The sequence below is a fragment of the Bos indicus genome, chromosome 9 (assembly GCF_029378745.1).
Source record: "Bos indicus isolate NIAB-ARS_2022 breed Sahiwal x Tharparkar chromosome 9, NIAB-ARS_B.indTharparkar_mat_pri_1.0, whole genome shotgun sequence".
Taxonomy (NCBI): domain Eukaryota; kingdom Metazoa; phylum Chordata; class Mammalia; order Artiodactyla; family Bovidae; genus Bos; species Bos indicus.
In genome coordinates, this window is record NC_091768.1 from 60,828,692 (window position 1) to 60,850,872 (window position 22,181).

Consider the following 22,181-nt stretch of genomic DNA (forward strand, 5'->3'; position numbering starts at 1 on the left):
GGAGTAACTGAAAATGTGAGCTGGCTAATCTTTGCCACAGGAGGTCAGAGGTTAACAGACATTACTGTTTGAAAGACGAAACTCCACCTCTCTCCAGAGCTCCCTCTGGGTGATGGTCTGGAGCCAGGGGAGGGGAGGGTGGGTGGCGGGGAGGGTTGCTTTGCAGCCATTACGGGGTCCAAGTTGTGGTTCTGCCAATCAGCAGGTGGGGGCCCCTGGGCCTTGAAGTTACTACAATCTTTCTATGCCTCAGTTTCCTCATCTCTAAAGTGGGGGTGCAAAGAGAATCTCTTCTAAGACGTCCTATACAGTGGTCGGAGCAATACTAAGTTTTGCCATCAGTATTATGTCATCCATGGATTTGCACCTGTCACCTTACTAGGCAGAATTGGCCTGACCTCAGTCAGAGAAGGCAATGGCAGCCCACTCCAGTACTCTTGCCTGGAAAATCCCATGGACAGAGGAGCCTGGTAGGCTGCAGTCCATGGGGTCACAAAGAGTCGGACACGACTGAGTGACTTCACTTTCACTTTTCACTTTCATGCATTGGAGAAGGAAATGGCAACCCACTCCAGTGTTCTTGCCTGGAGAATCCCAGGGATGGGGGAGCCTGGTGGGCTGCCATCTATGGGGTTGCACAGAGTCAGACACGACTGAAGCGACTTAGCAGCAGCAGCAGTTTTGCTACAAAGCTGCCCCTGGTCCTGTGTGTCATCTGTTGGTGAGGAGTCAGGAGTGCCCTCCAAAGCTTGCTACACATCTCACTGACCTGAGTGAAATCAGTCCAAAGAGGTTGAGGGTCACCTGGTCCAAGCCCAAGATTGTTCAGACGAGAGCAACAAGGTTCTGCAGGTTGGAGTGGCCGAGCCGTCCACAAACCTCTCCAAGAGGCTGAACGTCATTCCCATGTAAACACTCTGCCCAGTCAGTTTTTGTGCCCCAACTTCTCCAGAGAGATCTCTTGTCTATTTGGCTAAAGAAGTGAGAAAAAGCCACTCTGTGATTCTGTGCTGTGTGTGCACAGCCACTGTTGCCCCTGACTCTGCGACCCCACGAACCACTGTGATTTTAAGAGGGCCAAATGCTAATTACAAGTGACTCCATTTGAAAGACAGCAATGAAAGCATTTTTAATCCTTCTTCTTTCTCCCCAAATCTCCATCACTGGGGGTGGGGGTGGGAAAGCCAGTTCTTTGAAGACTGTGAACCAAACACAACAGTTTTACGGACCATGGTTAAGACATGGGCTTTTCCCCAGGGAATAGCTAAGCGTTTACTCTCTCGTTACCTTGGTAACTGCTACCTTGGCGCCCTTGTTGATGAGCTGAACCACATTCTCCGTCTGGCCTTTGTACGCAGCTATGAGCAGGCGTTCTGAAAGTGCGGCGACCGCATCCTGCTGGCTCATGAATTAGGAGAGAAAGACGTTTTTGGGGAAGTGGTAGACAAGTTCCTTCAGCTCAACACGACATCACGGGCCCAGGCAGGCACCCTCGGGTAAAGACGCTCTGATCGTCGGAAGGTGACTTTGCCACTATGCCATCTTCGGGACCTGGGGGTTACAGAACAAAGCTGCCATCAGCGCCACTCAGCACCTGGGACAGGCCACATCTCTCCGCCCTGGTTTTAGGGGATCTGTGGATTGCTCGCTGCTGGGGAGGGGAACTGAGGGAGACAGGACACTCAGGAAGCACCCTCTGCAGAGCCGACCCTCAACTTGCAAGTGGAAGGCAAAGAGGGTGCTGAGCCACCCCACCCTATCCCCCACCCGCCCCCAACCACCTCCTGACCACTGGGGCTAGGACTGCAAGGTCCGCTCTGCAGATAACAGAGGGCCTCAGAGACCCGATGAAATCCCCTGAATGTAGCCTGGTTTCCAGGCTCACCCTCTGCAGGTAACTACACTGAGTGTGACCACAAAGGGCCCTCTGGACTGTGCTCTGTGGGGTCACCAAGGCCAACATGCCTATTCCCCTGGCCTGGTTGGGTGCCCATGGACCACAGCCCACAGAGACCCTGAGGGCAGGATTATATCCACGGACTTTTCTCCCAGCATTTCCTGCCATTCCATCCTTTTCTCACTGTTCAGAGTGCAAGTTCCTGAGTTCTGGAACAGTTGGAGAGCTGGGAGCAGGCCCAGGCCATCCCCTGGCCAATAACTGCTGCAATAAACAGATGCTACAGTCACTACTGGGGCTTCCCAGGGGGTGCTAGTGGTAAAGAATCTGTTTGCCAATGCAGGAGACATAAGAGGTTCAGGTTCGATCCCTGGGCTGGGACGATCCCCTGGAGGACAGTATGGCAACCCACTCCACTATTCTTGCCTGGAGAATCCCATGGACAGAGAAGCCTGGTGGGCTACAGTCCATGGGGTCACAAAGAGTCAGACACAACTGAAGTGACTTAGCATGCACAGTTACTCTAGGGAGGGGTTCTGCCAACACAAACCGCCAACAGGTTTGTGCACTCAGAGCACTGATCTGGGGGTAGTACTAGCGGTAAACTGAAACCCATCTTTCCACCAAATGCCAAATGAACGGGGTTTTAAACACTGACTCCTCCTGGGAGCCCTGGGCCACTATTAGAGCAAACCAAAACCACTGGTGTTATGCCAAAGGTGAAGGTTTTGGGGGCCAAAGGAATGCTTAAGACTCTGTGACCCATTCCTACCAGGACAGCAGAAAGTATGGGCCTCTTTTTGTCTTCAAATGTACTTATTAAAAATACCAACATGGGCTATGGAAAGAAAATACTGTAGCATATGGCCCTACCACACATTCTAATTTTGAAGACCCAGAAGGTACAGACATTCTTTACAGGGGTTTCCAGGCAAACCCCACGCTCCTCTCTCAAAAGAGTAAGGAATTGGCTCTGATTCTCCTTCACCTTGACATCCAGGTGGGGCCATGTCACCAACCACTCCAGGCGGCTGGGAGAACAACAGGACTGTGGGTACTAAAGACAGTATTTTATTATGTGAAATCATTGGTCAAGTGCAACTAGTACAACTTCAGAAAGGTTATTCTTATCCCTGCTCAGCTTGTGCTGTGCTGTGCTAAGTCACTCCAGTCGTGTCCAGCTCTTTACAACCCTATGGACTATAGCCTGCCAGGTTCCTCTGTCCATGGGGATTCTCCAGGCAAGAATACTGGAGTGAGTTGCCATGCTCTCCTCCAGGGGATCTTCCTAATCCAAGGATCGAACCTGAATCTCTCATATCTCCTGCATTGGCAAGCAGGTTCTTTACCACAAGCACCACCCAGGAAGCCCCTGCTCAGTTTGCAAATGACCAAATTTCCATCATCCATCTGTTGTCCAAAGTGTGGGTAAAGAATAGCAAGGAAAGGGAGTTCCCTTGCAGGACTCTATGCTTTCACTTTCTAGGGCTTGGGTTCAATTCCTGGTCTAGGAACTAAGATCCCACAAGCCATGAAGCAAGGCATCAAAAAAAAAAAAAAAAAAAAAAGCATGGAAAAAGGCAGAAGGAACCCTCACAAACCCATGCTGTTCTGCTCACCAGGCTCATCAGAAGTGCAACAAACCTGGAGAAGGAACAAGCAGGAGACCCCTTCCCTCCACCACGGTCAGAAATCTCTGGGATAAACCTGAAATCTCTGTTGAATGAATAAGCCAATGAAAGAATAAAGTTGAGATGAAAAACAGAAATGGAGTTGGAAAAGCCTTTGGAAATTCCCAGGGTCGCCCTGAAAGACTGAAGCTTGGGCTTTATGTTTCCCAGAATGTCGCCCTGTCTGGGAGTGCTTTTAGTGGCTTTTGTCAACACAGGATACTGTATGCTGTCTCTCTGTATTCAGGTAAAGCGTGCTATCTTCACACCAATTACATGGAGCTTCTGCTCTGTCTGCCCCAACCCTGCGGAAGCACTCCAGGACCCAATGGCATGAAAATGCAGAAAATTAGCCCTGGCTTCCTAAATGCTCTTGCTTCCACAACCACATTCTTCTTCATTGACTCACTTGTTATTTCTGTGCACACGACCTACAAGGCCACCCCCACCTTCCCAAACCTTTCCTGTGACGACCATTCGTGAGTCTCGAGTACAATTCCCAGTTCATACAAATATTATCATCATGGCTACAATTTCACCACTTCACTCCGCAGCTAATAACTCCTGTGGATAAATATCTCCTTGCAGGCCATCAGCTGAGGTTACGAGCTGCGGACCAGCAGTGCCGTCCGGTCTCCCCAGCAACGGAAGCACGGGTCAGCGGGCCTGTCTGCGCTAACAGTCACTCCCTCCCTCTCTTCTGTCCCATGCAATAAATTCTGCCTCGCAGACACTGAGACAAAAGCTGAGGTACACTGATTGCCATGGTTGCAAGCTACTGAGATAGCCCGTGATTACCTTTGGTAAACAGCGCTTTACAAATCCAGCACACATTATTATTCCTTTTTTTAAAAAAATAGGGAGAGACACTACATTTCTGAGAAAATGTTGGCCAAGTAGAAATGTCATTTATTACAAGAAAAAAAATTTCAATGGCATCTACTTAAGAATGAAATGCCCCACCCCAATCCACCCCCTCCACCACAGCCACTGCACAGCCTGCCTAAGGCTGAGGGTGCCTCTAGGACAGGTCTCTCGTGGGATTTTGCATCCCCCCCCCACCACCACCAGAGGGGCACAGAAAACTGCCTGCAAAAGCAGGAACAGAATTCCAGATTCCTGGTTTCTACTGTGCTCTTAGCATAGTCCCTGTATCCCATAGGGATGCACCCACATACCTTGGGGATCTCAAGTTCACACTCAATTTAAATCCAGTAATCGCCTCACTGAAAGGACCTCCAGCATTCAGCTGCATTTTCACTGACACACAGCAGAGCGGGGCGGAGGGAGGGATCAAAGTGGCTTCCTTTGCGACTTCCACCCTGGGCTCATTTTCCTCTCCACCTCTCTCATGGTCATTGCCCAACATCTTCGGCATCCCGACCTCTCTTCCAGAACAATGATCCCCATGCTTCTGCAGTGAGGGGATACTCTCCTTTCCTCTGATACCTCTGAACTGACAAATCAGACCAGGCGGAAGGGACTGGGCTGGCAAGAGGGGTAAGGAGGATGTTGGACCCCCAGTAGTGAGTAGGAAGGGCAGAGGAATAGAGAGGGATGGTGAGCAGTCTGCAATCAAAGAGTTACTGCCAACCTGTTGGGTACCCAGGCTGCAGAGCCCCATTCCCTCATTAAATGTGAGCTTTCGCTCCCAGCTATTATCCAAGACACTTCCCATTGCTGGCATGAGGAATTTCTGCCCCAAGTCTATCAATCACATCCCTCTTTGTCACTTTCACAGCATTTTTCACAGGAGAAAAACCTTAAATGCAAACAAGCTGCCAGTTCTTTAAGCAGAAAGGAAATAAATGCATGACCATAAATATGCAATAAGCATCATGAATTGAGAAAGGAATTTAGCTCCCTAAGATTCTCTCCTTCCTCCCGGCCCACTGCCCCATTTTCTATTGCTTTCCAATTCGTCACTGCTTTTGTCTCTCATCAAATGCCAGGGGGCCACACGGCTGCTTGGTCTGTGATGTGATCCGTTTTCTTTTTATAGCAAAAGGTCTATGGGGTTTTCTTGAAGATTTATAACAAGGTCCCCTGGTACCGATATCTCAAAGCCACTGCATTCAGTCTCCTAACAAGGCAAAAAATATTTAGAAGAAATCTGCACACAAAAGTCCCAGCCAGGCATTACACACAGCCCACCCAGAGATGGTCCGCAGGCACTCTGGTTAGGGAGCACCATCAGTTAAGATAACTCTCTGTGCTTCTACTGGTCCAAACCCTGTATTAAGGAGAGATTGTACTCACATCTGGGGGTCTGTCCTCCCCGTTCTACATCGTGATCTGTTGCTGGAAAAATCACGGTCAGTTCTTTCTTGGAGATCATTAGCTTCCTAGCACTGTCACGCCCAAGGGTCTGCAGTGATTTACGTTACAATGCTCGCTGCCTTTTCCCCTTGAGCTTCCTCAGCCAACACCGGCCAGATCACATGGAAAAGCATACTAGGACATCCATCCAGCTCGCAATGTTTTGTGGCTTCCTAGTCTGCCCGGCACAGCTTCTCAAAGTCCTGGGTCTTCAGATTTTGTTGGACTGCTCCCTCCTGCTGGCAGAGGACCTGTAACACCGCTCTGATCAAAGAGTCAGGGAATAATTCACAGATGGGTGGAATGCTTGTCAATGATGTTCAGACGACAGAGAAACGAAGTCTGCATTCTTTCAGCAGTAAAACAGAGATGAATGCACAGGTTGTAAAGGAGGGGGGATATGAGAAGAGTTGAAATCTGTAAGGAACTGTCTTTAGGACAGCAATTAGGGAGATGTTCGCTTTGTGGGAACAGCAGAGACCCAGAGACTCTCCCAACCCAGCCCTTTAGGCAGAGGGTTCCAACACAGGGACCGCAGCAGCACAGGAGACTAGGGGCTGGTTGAGAAACTGTTCCCAGTGTTTGTGAACTGATAGTTTGTCTCAGAAATCCTCCTCTGAACAGAGTCTCTGCAGGAAAAGGGGAAGGGAGAAGGCAGGGAGCTCTTTCAAGGGCTGTCAATGGCCCTCTACATCGCAGGTGCATCTTCCAGACCACTTGTTGAAGCAGCAGAAAACCAACTTCCCAACTTGAGTAATCACAGAAAGGAAGAGGGGTTTGAGTTTGACCTGTGCTAATATTACTATTTTTTCCCCTCATTCCTAAAGCCAGAATTGTTGATCCTGGAGATGGGAAAATGACTATCAACAGGAACCCTCTGAATACCCTTTCTGCCCAAAACCCTGCCCCCATTTCCCCGAGGGCAGCAGCTCCTATGGGCAGGGGGCTGATTCTGCTTTGGCCAGTGTTCGGCTTATACCAAGGGCAGGAAAATAGCTAGCAACCGCGGCTGGTGTGCTGCAGCAAGAATGAATTCCCTGGGGAGACCAAATGCCTGTAGAATGACATTCCTATTTTTAATGCAAGACCTTTATACTAGTTTAGCCAAAAGTGATCACTGCTGGGTTACTGCAACCGCTACTGGAGGACCAATGAGCTTAGAACACAGGTGCATGCGATGCGTTCCCTACTTTGAAGAAACCCATCATCTGGCCCCGATCAGCCTTGATCATGGCCCAAAAGGCCAGATGCCAGCTGAGAACCGTACACTGAATGCGACAGAAGTATAAAGCAAGGAGTGGTTCATCTGCTCAGAGGCCCTGGGACATTTCCTTCTGAGAAACCGACTCCAGAGTCAGGGACCCTCAACACAACACTGTTGACGAGGACAGGACAACACTGGTTGCTCACGAGCCTGGTGTTCACACGTACTGTCTGCAAAAGGCAGGGACAGACAGGCAAGTTTTGAGCAAGCCCATCACGGCTAAGGAACAGGTATGGTGATTTCCTGAGAATATCTCACGTACAGTAACTACTCTCTTCTGAATCTAACATTTACTGGATTTTTCAAACAATCACCTCTGCAGGAGACATAGAGAGGTTGTTGCAGTGAAAGTTGAGTGACATCTGGATACTATTCAGGAAACCTATGACATACCCCACCATCAAGAAAAGCTGCTGGCAAATGTCAAAATACTACCGGAGGTACAAGGATACACCAATGAAAAAAGATGGGACTGATAGGAGGCTTGTGATGTAGAAACCTCTCCTTTTTACAGAGGGCAATGATAATTACTTTTTGGTTGTCTGGTGCTGCTAGATCACCAGAGCTGCCAAGTTGGGGCTGGGTACTCACATCACATAGCAAATGCCCCACAATCCAGATGCAGTGCTATCCACTTGCGAGCCTTCTGCTGCTCCGCCTCCCCTGTGACAAGATGATCACCCCCAAATTCATGTACTGAAGCCCTTAGTGTGACTGTATTTAGAAATTAAGGTAAAACAGGACTTCCGAGCTGGCTCAGTGCTAAAGAATCCTCCTGCCAATGCAGGAGACACAGGAGACATGAGTTCAATCCCTGGGTCAGGAAAGATTCCCCTGGAGGAGGAAATGGTAACCCACTCCAGCTTTCTTGCCTGGAAAATCCCATGAGCAGAGGAGCCTGGTGGACTACAGTCCATGGGGTCACAAAGAGTCAGAAATGACTCACAGACTGAACACAAGCATAAGCAAGGTAAAATGAGGTTCTAAGGGTAGGGCCCTGATCTGATAGGACGAGTGTCCTTCTAAGGAGAGACACCAAGGTAAAATGAGGTTCTAAGGGTAGGGCCCTGATCTGATAGGATGAGTGTCCTTCTAAGGACAGACACCAAAGAGTCTCCTGTTCACTCTCTCCCCGCCTCTCTCATACCTCTCTTTCATACCTGCACCCCTTCCTCCAAGCTATGCTCATAGGAAACGCCATGGAAGGACAGCAAAAAAAGCAGTCATCTGCAAGCCAGGAAGATCCTTATCAGAACCAAACTCTGCTGGACTTTGATCAGGGGCTTCCAGCCTTCAGAACTACCAAGAAATAAATTCTTGCCAGGGAAGTCACCCGGTCTACAGTCCCTTGTAAAGGCGGCCCTAGTGACTAAGACCTGAGCTCACCTCACTCTGTCATTCGCTGGCGTGGGCTCAAGGTTGGTCTTCCTGGTTACACTGAACTCCTTGAAGGCAGAAACCCTATTTTGTTTATCTTGTTTCTCCAGTGCATACACAGTTCCCAGAACATAGTTAGCCTTTAATGTCTGTTCAATAGATGCTAGAAAAGCTAATAATCAATTGCTTTTTCTAAGCATTACTTGGTCTTCAGGAGTCTGTGCATCCCACAAGAAATAGAGGAGGTGCCAACTAAGTCAACTAGTATTTTGGTTTTTGGGGGGTTGACTTTTTCCTTTCCCCAAAGATTAAGCAGGGTATGGCTGCAAAACCTCCAAGAGATAACAACTGGGGGGTGGATTCCTTCTTCCCTCTCTCTTCCTCCTCAAAATAGAGGACAGCAGCTCCTGGGACCCTAGGAATTACCAATCTCAAGAGACAGAGGTGTGTCAGCACTGGATGGCACCATAGCCACCCCCAGAATTTTCTTCTCACTGTCCTCAACCTCTGTTGGGTAAAACCCACAAATGCTAAAGGTAACCCTACACAATAAATACCAAATGACAATAAAACCAACCTCAGAGAGTAGTCCAGCTGTCATATATCCATATGACAGCTCTTACCCACTCCAACTTGCTTTGATCTGGCTTCTTTCTACCCCCCGTTTTCTTGCTAAACCATCCCCGATGCTGTGGTTGTTGATTCTGTAGTGTATGAAGCATTTATTGAAGAGATAGTCACAAAGAACTACAGGAACTCAGCAAGAGCTTTCCTTCTTGGTGTTCTGGGCTGAAAGGAGGTCAGGAATGTACTTACAGAGAAGGTTATAGTTGAGCTGGGTCTTGGAGGACTAGAGGATTTTGTTAGGGAGAGAAGTGGGGGAGAGCATGGACAGAGGAAACAACCAAGAACGAAGGCAGAGTTGTCTGAAAGTGCAGCAAAGAGGAGCAAAGAGACTTGCTTCAGGACTTCCCCAGTGGTCCAGTGGCTAAGACTCCACGCTCCCAATGCAGGGGGCCTGGGTTCAATCCCTGGTCAAGGAACTAAATCACACATGCTGCAAACATCAAAGACTGAAGGCACCACCTGCTGCAACTAAGACCTGTGCAGCCAAAATAAAAATATATATACATAAAAAGAGAGATGCTGCAGCTGGAGCTTATAACACATAGGCAAAGACCACAGATGACACTGCAAAGTCAGGCTGTGGAAAAATTTTCACATCATGCCAAAGACACTGGACTATAACTTGCATGTGTGATGGGAACCCTAGATGTTGGTAAGAAGAGAGACTGGTCAGATTTGTATACAGCTTGGAACTCAAACACACAAGATTGGATTAGTCATAATTACGGGTTCATGCTACACTTTCAAGTATGTATACAGCTTTCTCTTCTTTCCTTTGCTTTTTTTTAATTCCTTTTGCACTTCTTTCTTTCAATTTTACTTAATACACTTTACTTTTTAGAGCAGTTTTAGGTTTAGAGAAAAACTGAACAGAAAGCATAAAGAGGTTCCTTATAGCTCTTAACCCACACTCTGGCCCTCGAACTCACCATAGTGCCCCCTATTATTAACATCTTGTATTAGTGTGGTACTGTTATAACTGATGAGTCAATATTGACTCATTAACTAAAGCCCATGTTTGTATAGCGTTCACTCTGTGCTGTACAGGTCCTTGGGTCTGCACAAATGTATAATAACATATACCCACCATGACAGTATCACACATAAGAGCTTCACTGGATTAGTGCTCCACCATTCATCCCTCCCTCCCCCACAGCCCTTGACAGCCACTGATCCTTCTACTGTCTCTAACGTGTTGCTTTTTCCAGAATGTCATAGAGTTGGAATCATACAATATGTCACCTTTCCAGGCTGGCTCTTTTCACTTAGTAATGTGCATTGAAGGTTCCTCCCTGTCTTTTCATGGCTTGATAACTCTTTAAGTGCTGAATAATATTCGATAGTATGGATGTACCAGAGTTTAACTATTCACCTACTACAAGACATCTCGGTTGCTTTCAAGTTTTCACAATGATGGATAAAGCTTCTATAAACATCCAAGGGTAAATAAGCCACAGGGATGTAATATACAGGATAAGGAATATCATCGATAATATTGTAATAGTTTTGTATGGGGATAGATGGTTACTAGATTTATTGTGCTGATCATTTCATAAGGTATGTAAAAGTCAAATCACTGTGTAGTTCACCTAAAACTAACACAATACTGATACATATGTCAGCTATATTTCAATTTAAAAACTCTACATGCATATTTTTGTGTGTACATAAGTCTTCATCTCATTTGGGTAAATACCAAGGAATACAATTGCTGAATCATACGGTAGGACAGTGTGTAGTTTTTTAAGAAGCTGATGTGCTGCATGCTAAGTTGCTTTAGTCATGTCCGACTCTGTGTGACCCTATGGACTGGAGCCCTCCAGGCTCCTCTGTCTATGGGATTCTCCAGGCAAGAATACATGCCTTCCTCCAAGGGATCTTCTCAACCCAGAGACTGAACCTGTGTCTCTAAAGTCTCCCGTATTGGCAGGCGGGTTCTTTACCACTAGTGCCACCTGGGAAGCCCAGAAACTGCTGTAGTGCCTTCCAAAGTGGCTGCAATAATCTGCATTGTAACAGCTGATTTTACATTGACTAGCTGCCAAGCACAAGGGTAACCTTCAGTTCTCACGTTACATGATTTCTCTGTTGCATTAGACACTGCTACCACCTCTCCTTCATCACACTTCCTCCTCCTCTGGCTTCCGTGGCCCGCTCTCTCCTCATGCTCCGTGGACTATTTCCTCATCCAAGGGCTCTTCTTTCACTGGTCCCATAAGTGTTGCAGGTCCTGAGATTCTATCCCGTATTATCTTCTCTGCTCGTTTTCCTCTCTAGAAGATCTCAGTACCGACATATCCCCCACACCTGCTGCCCACACGCTCCTCTGCTGCCTAGAAACGGATTGCTCCAAATCTTCTTTAGCCTCAATCACTCTCTAAAGCTCCCTTTTTTTAAAACACCCAACCATTTACCAAACACCCAGACATCTTACTCAGATGTTCCCCATCAACATGCTAACAGCCAAATCACCATTCTTCTGTCCAAACCCATTCCTTTCCCTGCGTCCCCTTTTTGGTGAGGGGCCCCGTTTTCCATCTGTCTGCCTGTTTCCCTCATCTGGAACCACCTCCCTTTCCTCTTATTCTTCTTTCCCCATCCCGACATACAACAATTTACCAAATCCTCCTGGTTTGAGACAGTAAGACACAGATTTAAAATGCAAATTCTGGGGACTTCTCTGGTGGTCCAGTAGTTAAGAATCCACTTTGCAATACAGTGGAGGTGGATTAGATCCCTGGTCAGGGAACTAAGATCCCACATGCTGCAGGGCAGCTAAGCCCAGGTACTGCATGCTGCAACATAAACCTGATGCAGCCATAAATAAACAAACAAAATTTTAAAAAAAAATAAAATGCAAGCTTTGAAGTCGGATTTCCTGGGCTCAAATCCCAGTTTTGCACTTAAAATGGGCAAATTACCTACTTGATTCTAAGCCCACTTCCTTATGTATAAAACAGAGAGAATAATAATCCCTAACTGATTGGGTTGTTGCAAAGGTTGAATGAGATAATACATAGGCTATCCCATAGGCTGGCACGTACAAAGTGCTCAGTAAATATTAAGCATGGCTGTATGGTTATTGCTTAACTGTTCTTGACTTGTTCTTTCTTCTCTAGCTGCACTGCCCTGGCCTTCACTCAGGCGGTTATCATTTCTCACCTGAACTGTCACAGTGGTCTCCAGCTGGATGCTGAAGGTATTTTCTGAAATTCTTCTAAACTGAGAAGTTGGGATGAAAGAGGTGATGTAAGTTTTTGCTTGCCTAATAGAATCTGCCTCTGTAGATGAGTTTTTGCCTAGGAACTGGTTAGAAGCCAAAGCCAGACTAATGTTCAGGATTCACAGAGTGAATATATATTGGCCTGAAATGTATCTTGGATAAAAGATGACTTTGTTGAGATCAGCCCAACCTGACCAGAGAGTTGGTAGGATTACTTAAGCTTGACTCTCAGGAAAGACAGCCACTGAGCCAACAGTGGTTAAATTCTCTCTCCTCTTAGAGACCACTGAGCCAACTTCAGGTAAGTTCCCCTTTCTCATGTATTAGTTTTAGAAGAAAAGGAGTCATGAGAAACTCAGCCTTCTCCTCCAGTTGTTTCAAGATGGCAAAGTCGGAGTACAGATAGCTAAGCTGCAATGCGGGAGGAGCCATGGACACCGTGCCTATCTGCCTAGCAGGGGTCTGCTGGGTGGTGGGGTCTGCTGAGTGGTGGGGTCTGCTGAGTGGTGGGGTCTGCTAGGTGGGGGTCTGCTGGGTGGTGGGGCCTGCTGAGTGGTGGGGTTTGCTGGGGAGGGGTCTGGGGGTGGTGGGGGTCTGTTGTGTGGTGGGGTTTGCTGGGCAGGGGTCTTCTGGGTGGTGGGGGTTTGCTGTGTGGTGGGGTCTGCTGAGTGGTGGGGGTTGCTGGCTGGTGGGGGTTTGCTGGGTGATGGGGGTTGCTGGGTGGTGGGGTCTGCTGGGTGGTGGGGGTCTGCTGGGTGGTGGGGGTCTGCTAGGTATTGGGCGTCTGCTGGGTGGTGGGGTCTGCTGGGTGGTTAGGGTCTGGGCCTTTGGTGCCAATTATTTTGCCTTGTCTGCGGACCTCTCCTCTCAACAAAGATAGTTTCGTGTAAACAAACCATCCAGGGGGCTTGGAGTTTGTAGGGCTAAAGTTTGCAGGTGGAAGCTGTTCTGCCATGTTGGTCTCCCTGCCTCAATTCCCTCCCCTGACTCAGTGTATGTGATCACTGGTGTCAGAATGTTCTTTGCACAGCACAGTGTGATCGTGTTTTTCCTCTGCTACAATCCTCAGTGACTCACAGTCCCCCAGCACCAAGTTCAGGGATACACAAACCCATGCGTAGTCTGGTCTCAGCCCGTCTGCACCACCTCTTCTTCTGACCCATCCACCCACCCATCCTGTACCCTCGCTTGGCCACAAGGGTGCTCAGGTCACCTTGAAAGCACCACCCTGTTCTTTTTGCTTAGAATGACCTTTAGATCTTTCCCAAACTCCTCCTTATCCTTCAAACCTGATTCTAGGTGTCCTTCTCAGAAGATTTTGCCTTGATTTCAGACTTTAGGCTTTCAGAACGTGGGAGAATAAATTCTGTTGTCGGAAGCCAGTTAGTTTGTGGTGATTTGTTACAGTGGCCGTAGGAAATGAGTACAAATGCCTTATACATAATGGATGCTTAGTAACTCTTTACCAATGGCCTGTCTGGGTCAATCAACATCACAGGCTGTGATTCTTTTTTTAAAGTCACTCACACACATCCATACCTTCTTGGCCAAAAGCCAGGACTCCATTATGTCACTTCAACATGTATAAATGATACTGTAGCCAAGGGGTCCCTCACTGCTGTGTGAGGGACAATGAGGTTCCAGGGGCTAAGGGTGTTCTACTGATGACATAGTCCTATAAAGCACCCTTCACCCACCCTTTCAGGAAGGAGACACTGGGATGCCAGGAAGCAATGGCTCACCCACGAGGATGGAGAGCCGCTCTCACTGGGGTTGCTCTAGCCAGCAGCCGACTCAGGCTGCATCCTCGCAGCCTCCCTACAGGAGACACAGAGAGAAAGCCACGTCGGGCTGTCAGTTTCCAATTTTGCACACAAAAAAAACAAAACACGAAGCTGCTCCACTAGCTAGGAATGAAGTGTCCAAATGTAACCCGGCAAACACAACCCCAAATAAGGCAAAGGGAAATCTGGGATTAACAGGAGTGTCATCTACTCAGCAGTAAACACCAACTGTGATTTACCACTGTAATATGTAATTCCAGCGGATTTCTTCTACTGTATTCCTTGGAGGACATAGGCCTTCTCTCAAGACCATGACTCTTCAGGGAGAAACCATTTAAACTCCACCAACCACACGCAGATTGATCTTGTCTATCAATGTCCGCTAAGTGAATCTCCAGAAATGGTTGCTTTTATCTTGGCTAAACCTGATTTTCATTGCAGGGGTCCCGGTGTAGGCAATGACACTGCCAATGAAGTATTTCATTTAAAAAAAAAAAAAAAAAAAACATTTATTTGACTGAGCTGGGTATTAGTTGCAGCAGGTGGGATCTAGTTCCCCAACAAAGGATCAAACTCAGGCCTCCTGCATTGGGAGCATGAAGTCTTAGCCACTAGACAGCCAGAGAAGACCCCCACTGAAGAATTTCTGACCATAATGTTCATCTGATCCTAGAAACTCCAGATGCTATGATGCATGGCATCCTCCCCAACCCCATCACCTTTAACCCACACAGCTTTCTCCAATAACTTTTTATCTTTACCTACTTTTTCATTGAAGTATAGTTGATTTACAACATAGAGTGAGTTTCAGGTGCACAGCGCAGTGATTCAGTTGTACACACACACAAACACAAGATATTGAATATATATATATACACACACAAAAAAAGAAATATTGAGTATAGTTCCCTGTGCTATACAGTAGATCCTTGTTGGTTTTCTTCTTTATATATACTAATGTCCAAAACTCTTCTTAAAAGGTGCAGCTCTCAGCAGCATGTCATGGTTAGATGTGATTTGATGGTAACACTGCCCATCAGCACTGGTCTGGAAAGGCCGCTACAGCATACACACCACTGCTGGCAGAAACTCCACACCTGGCCCCCTCACCTCAATTTCTTTCTGATTCCTCCTGGTGGGTGCAGGACTGGGAAGAAGCAGGAGGAGAAGAGGGTCTGTTGAAACCCTCCACCCACAGAGCAAACTACATGACTCTGGGAAAGTTATAGAACTTCCTTGGGCTTTAATGTCCTGGACTGAAAGATGGGGGAAAAAATGGTAGCTGCTGACCTCATGGGCTTCCCAGGTGGCTCAGTGGTAAAGAATATGCCTGCCAATGCAAGAGACGCAGGTTGGATCCCTGGACTGAGAAAGTCCCCTGCAGGAGGAAATAGCAACCCACTCTGGTATTCTTGCCTGAAAAATCCCATGGACAGAAGAGCCTGGCAGGCTACAGTTCATGGGGTTGCAAAAGAGTCGACACTACTTAGCAACTAAACAATAGCAACAACTGACTTCAAGGGGCAGCTAGAAGGGCTTGCTGTAGGCACGAATGGCAAGCACTTAGCACAGTACTTACACAGAATAAGCATTCAGGCAGCTGTGCTTGCGTGCATGCATGAAGTCTACTGGAGGATGAACTTTCTAATTAGATTTGAGTCCTTCCTGCATCTCTTACGCCTTCACCTTTCCTTAGAGTTCCCAGGGGCTGCCCCAGGGAGATCCCATAGCCTTGCTCAGTACACAGCATGATGCAGCATTTGGCTTGGGCACAGAGCTTTGCTGGGAGCAAGCGTCCCTCTCCGTAGATGAGGGGAATCGGGACTTTAAGTGGAGCCAGTACCTGGGAGGCTCTGCAGCTCTCTCCCTGTCCTCGCATCCTCACACACCGATGATCACACACATGCATATGCACAGTCCACGGCTCAAGAAGACACATCCCCCCTGGGGACTCCGACCCCCAGGGAGGTGAGGACCACTGAGGAAGAGGTGGGCTACCCAGGAAGGTCCCGCTGGAAGTCAGCTTCCCTCACGCCAACCTCTCCCTCGGCCTGGTTATTTCTGGTTATCTCCCAGCTGAGAATGTCTCTCAAATTGGTGACTGTTCATATTGTTAAGTTTTAGCCACAAATGAACCATGAGCAAGTCTGCTCCACGAAAGTCTCTCACCCATAATTACAGCCCATGATAAACATACCACATTGTCATCATCATCAGTCATGCGGCATTATTCAAATTTTAAATTGTGTCTCCTCTTTACAAGGAGAAGAGATTCCTACGGTGAAGGCAGCGGGAACAACAGTGACCTTGACTTGCTTATTATATGCCAAGAATTGGCCACAGAGACATTCATTTCCAAGAGTTTAAAACAATCTTAAAATAGTTACGTCTCGCAGGATTTTCTCATTATTATTGCCAGATTATTTCCATAATGGAACTATATTTAATTAGCCGAGCCTCAGCAGTCTTCAGGAGATGGGTGACCTGAGGAATGACACGCTGTGAGCCCCTCTGTGTCAGGGTCTGGGTGAAGCCTGGGCCCTCCCCCTTCTGACGGTCTCTAAGAGCATGAGGCCGGGCTCTCTCTTCAGCAAAGCCTGAGTCTGGCCTCACTACGCTTGGTGGTGGAGCTTTCAGTCTCAGGCTTGGCTCTTCCTTGCTCTCAGGGGCCTGGAACCCAGTGCCTGGAGAGAATCCACAGACTCTCTCCGGAGTAACAGTTCCTGTCCTAACAGCCCTTCTCCAGGGGTTCTCCCAAAACCTGGGTGAGGCTAGTACTGCGCAGTCTCCAATTTCAGGCAGATGGCCTCTTCAATGATCGTTCATATCCAAAGTCAAAACAAGGAGCATGGTGGGGGAAGGCAATAGAGGGAAAAAGAAGGGTAAAGGTGGGGAGGTGGGAGGGAGGAACAAAGGAGCAGGGACAGCGTGAGGAGACAGTGAGCACCCCGTGAGGAGGCAGCCACTGCTGGGGACATGGGGGCGCTGCCCAGTCCCGCCCACCTCCCACTCCTTCCCAAGCTAGGAGCCATCCACCCGGCCCAGTCTCTGCTCATCAGAATTTGTTGAATGAATGCAGGGATTCCTTCTGATTGGATGTGCTTATCACACTTCCATAGTCTGTATCATGTTTCACAATGTTTTATTTTCTGGCGTTCCGCATGGCATTTGGGATTGAACCAGGAATTGAACCTGTGCCCCATACGTTGAAAGTGAGGAGTCTTAACCACTGAACCTCTGGGGAGGTCCCTAGAACATTTTATTTTAGAATGAAAACTAGAGGTGGAGGAAACCTGATAACAATTATGTATATGAATATATCCATATGTAATCATATACACACACATTACACTTTATGGGCTTTCCATGTGGCACTAGTGGTAAAGAACCTGTCTGCCAATGCAGGAGATGTAAGAAATATGAGTTTGATCCTTGGGTAGGGACGATCCCCTGGAGGAGGGCATGGCAACCCACTCCAGTATTCTTGCCTGGAGAATCCCATGGACAGAGGAATCTGAAGAGCTACTATTCATAGGGTCACAAAGAGTTGGACTGGACTGAAATGACTTAGCATGCACGCATGCATATATTACATTCTATATTTTAAAATGTATAATTTACCAAAAAAGTGTACAAATCTTAGGTGTACAGCATGTTGAACTTTCAAAAACAGAACAGACCTAGTTTGTGTGAGACTCCAGAGCCAACCAGGGGGCTCTGCAGGACCTTGTTCAACTGAGTAGCCAAGGCACAGCCCGCATCCTGCCGCCCGAGTCCCAGCGACTCCTTCGCCAGCCAGAGGAGCGAGCTCTGAGCACCTTGCGCTGCAGCCACTCCTCAGGACCAGAAGCAGGGAAGCCGAGAGCGAGAAACCCCCAGACCCGAACTCAACCTCTTCCTGTCGCCCGAATCATCACGATCAACAAGCACCGTTGCTATGGGTTCTAGGCCGAGGTCAAGAACAGGACTGCTTCCAGGTGTGATCAACGGGCAGAAGAAGACCTTCGCTATTGGACAGAAGAGGTGGCGGGCACGAGCACTGGCACCAGCTTCCAGCTGGACTTAAAAGATGGCATAATCCTCTGTGAACTCATGAGCAAGCTACAGCCAGACTCAGGGAAGGTCAATGAGTCCTCATTAAACTGGCCTCAGTTGGAGAATACTGCAACTTGATTAAAGCCATCAAACTTACAGCATGAGGCCACATGACATATTTCAAGCAAATGATCTCTCAGAGAATGGAGACACCACCCAGGTTCAGACGATGCTCATGGCCCTAGAAGGTATGACCAAAACAAACGGATTCCATACAACCATTTACATTGGAGCTAAGTACGCAGAAAAACAAGATGTTCTGATGAAGGAAAATTAAAAGCTGGCCAAAGTGTAACCGGTTTGTAGATGGGAGCCAACAAATGGGCCAGGCAAGTAGGGAAGACAGCCTGTAAGACGAGGAGGCATCTTTGTGATCCCTAAATGCAAACTGACAAACCTTTGGATCAGACCACAATTAGTCTGCAAATGGGCACCAACAAAGGAGCCAGGCAGGCAGGAATGTTAGCACTGGGTACCCAAAGGGACATCTAGAAGCTAACATTACAACCCGTGGGCAACTCCACAATTTTTCTACATGTAGGTACCAACAAAGTTGCTTCCCAGAAAGGAATGAGTGTATGGACTTGGGCAGCAAGAGTACATGCTGTTCCCACAGAACCTGTCATTCACAATGGAAGCCAAGGAACAGGAACCGATGAGTCGGAAATCAGTGACAGCGATTATCAGGCAGAATACCCAGATGAATATTCGTAGTGAGTACTAAGATGACGACCCCAGAGATTACCAATGTGGTGAGCAAGGCACTGATTATTAGATTCACAGAGGAGCTCTGTGTTTAGCCTATTGCTTTTATTCAGTGAGAAACAAGCTAGCCTTGAGTAATTTTTATCTTGCCGTCCGAAAACACTATTATGTTCATTGTACCTAACGGAAATATTGCCTTACGTGCATTCCTTTTTCTGCCTCTTCCCTAAATAGTTGCCTTTTAGTATTGTGACAGTTAAATCCTACAGCATAACCAATAACTCGCATATGAAGTGAAAAGGAATAATGTGAAAGGGGAGTACTCCTGTACAGTCAATTCTTTTATTAAACATCTACACATTTTTACAGTCCTCTACTTAAACCGGTATTTTCAAACAATAGGAAGCTTTTTTCTTTACACTTCAGTATCTGGTTTCCACATGGAAGACTAAACTCACGCCTATAGCTAACTGTAGGCTAAGTTGTCTGTGCACACTCAGTCGTGTCTGACTCTGCAACCCCGTGGACTGCAGCCCACCAGGCTCCTCTATCTATGGGATTTTCCAAGCAAGAATACTGGACTGGGTTGCCATTTCCTTCTCCACGGGATGTTCCTGACCCAGGGACTGAATTCAGGTCTCCTGTGTCTCCTGCATTGGTAGGTGGGTTCTTTACCACTGAGCCACTAACTAACTGGTCTTTGCCAACTAAATTTAAGATGTGGGACTTTAGAAATTTACATATCAATGATTCTACAGTATTGTTTACTCATTTTTAAATAAAGTCCTGATCCGTGTGTATGTGTGGGGGGCGGGGGGGACAGAACAGACCTGTGTGAATAGCAGCTTAGTCAAGAAAATAAATTAGCAAAGCCTCCCAGAGCCCTACTCATGCTGTTTCTGACCACTAACCACCCCCCACCCCAAGGGTAACCACTGTCCTGAATTTTAATGTGAAGTTTAGTTCTGCCTATTTTTGAACCTCATATTCTGCTCACGTATCCTTTTTTGCCTGGCTTCTTTCACTCTACATTTGTGAGCTTCTTCTACATTGCTGCTTGTAGTTATACTCCTTTCATTCTCACTGACATATATTATATTCCACCATGTGAATGAATATTCCACCGTTCATGTATCCATTCTTCTACTGATGAGCTTTTGCGTAGTTCTGTGTTTTGTGTATTGAAAACAGTGCTGCTATACACATTCTTACACTCATCTCTTCAGGAGACTTCACAAATAGACGTGTTTACCTAGAGTGGAATTGTTGGGTCCTATGTACACAAACGTATGCTCCACTGTAACAGATGATTCTATGCATCTTTCTCACGTTCAATGTACCTTCTTGGTCTATGTGAGTCCCAGAGGCAGGACTGCTGGGCGCTGGGTTTCTATCACCACTGAGAAGCAGTCCATGGCGTCAACAAGTCATGCAAAAAGAATAAACCTTTAACCCTAATTCGTTTTTGCTATTTTTTTTTAATAACTAGGTTGAGAAAGAACAATCACTGCCGGAGTACCAGTAACTGCAAAATGGCCAGCAAAGGAGGCTGACCCAACACAGCGCAGCCCTCCTGTTTAGGCCAACAGCAGCCTTGCCCCGTCCACAGAGAAACAAACTACCCACCCACTGCGTGCTTGCATGCCAAGTTGCTTCAGTCGTGTCTTGACTCTTTTACGACCCCATGGACTGTAGCCCACCAGTCTCCTTGATTTTCCCAAGCAAGAGTATTGGAATGGGTTGCCATGCCCTCCTCCAGGGGATCTTCCCGACCCAGGGATTGAATCCAGGTCTCATGTCTCCTACATTGGTGGGCAGTTTCTTTACCACTAGTGCCACCTGGGAAGCCCATCCATCCACTGGGCCCACAGCAAATGCCCAAATGATGGAAAACAGAGGGCCCTGAGAACAGCATCTCATTTAGCTCATGACTTGTTTTTCTCAAATTAGACTTTAAAAGCACTTGAATGTATTCCAGTGATGGGAGATGAAAGGGAAATGGAAACATAACGATGATTACCATGTAAACCACCTGCTCTCCAGCCACACGCTGAGACTCAGTGTTTCACAAACAACACTGCTTTCCACTGGACAAGGTCAGCAAAATAGTAACAAAGCTCCAAAGGACAAGTCCCCTCAGAGAGCCTGCCTCTCCATATTATGAAGTCTTCTAAACACTGCCTCAGAAACTACTGTATTTTATTTCATATTTTGAGAAGAAGACAAGTTTTCAAGTAAAAGTCCAGTGAAGTCATACAGGGGCCACGTGAGCATTATTCATCACCAAAAGTGGAAACAACTCAAATGTCAATCAGCTGGTGAGTGGACAAACCAAATGTGGTACATAACCATACAATGAAATGCTGTTCAGGCAAAAAAAGGAATGAACCACGGACACCTGATATAACATAGATGGACTTTGAAAACATTAAGCGAAGTAAATGGAAAAAAAAATGTTAGTCATTCAGTTGTGTCCAATTCTCTGCAACTCCATGGTCTATAGCCCACCAGGCTCCTCTGTCCATGGAATTTTCCAGGCAGGAACACTGAAGTGGGTAACAATTCCCTTCTTCAGGGCTACTATATATTAAATAGATAAGCAACAAGGATATATTCTATGGCACAAGGAACAGAGCCAGTATTTTACAATAATTATAAATGGAGTACAACCTTTAAAAATGATAAAATCACTATACTGTACTCCTGTAACAGATAATATTGTACATTAACTACACATCAATTGAAAAATAGCATAACCTTCAGAAAACAAGGTGCTAAAAGTCTGGTACAGTGATGACACACAGAGAATGAACAATAGGGCCTTCTCTGACATAAACTGCAGCAATATCTCTTTGGATCTGTCTCCTACAGTAATGGAAACAAAAACAAACAAATGAGATCTAATTAAGCTTAAAAGCTTTTGCATAGCAAAAGGAAACCATAAACAAAATGAAAAGACAACTTACAAAATGGGAGAAAATATTTGCAAATGATGCAACTGACAAGGGATTAAGCTCCAAAATATAGAAACAGCTCATATAGCTCAATATGAAAAAAAAACAAACACCCCAATCAAAAATGGGCAGAAGACCTAAATAGATATTTCTCCAAAGAAGAATGCAGATGGCCAAAAGGCACATGACAAGATGGTCAACATGGCTAATTATTAGAGAGATTCAAATCAAAACTACAATGAGGTATCACCTCATACCAGTCAGAA

The 22,181-nt window shown here is 46.8% G+C and overlaps 1 protein-coding gene, 1 long non-coding RNA gene and 1 pseudogene across 7 annotated transcripts in view; 2 read left to right on the plus strand and 1 right to left on the minus strand.

Moving 5' to 3' along the window:
* Positions 1-1,518, minus strand: part of ANKRD6 (ankyrin repeat domain 6) — a 61,976-nt gene extending 60,458 nt beyond the window's left edge. For 4 of the 6 annotated variants that reach the window (XM_019967365.2, XM_070796077.1, XM_019967361.2 and 1 more), the window contains exon 1: positions 1,288-1,518. In XM_019967365.2, coding sequence (XP_019822924.1) covers positions 1,288-1,407 — 120 coding nt within the window. In that variant the 5' untranslated portion in view covers positions 1,408-1,518. The remainder of the gene's footprint in view (positions 1-1,287) is intronic. The other 2 variants (XM_070796078.1, XM_019967360.2) reach the window with 1 other exon arrangement.
* On the plus strand, positions 1,410-4,295 carry LOC139184927 (uncharacterized). Its single transcript, XR_011568467.1, has 3 exons — positions 1,410-1,521; positions 3,520-3,814; positions 4,156-4,295. It is a non-coding gene; the product is annotated as an uncharacterized lncRNA (long non-coding RNA).
* Positions 4,296-17,322: 13,027 nt separating this feature from the next.
* On the plus strand, positions 17,323-19,031 carry LOC109563525 (calponin-3 pseudogene; annotated as a pseudogene).
* Positions 19,032-22,181: the final 3,150 nt, after the last annotated feature.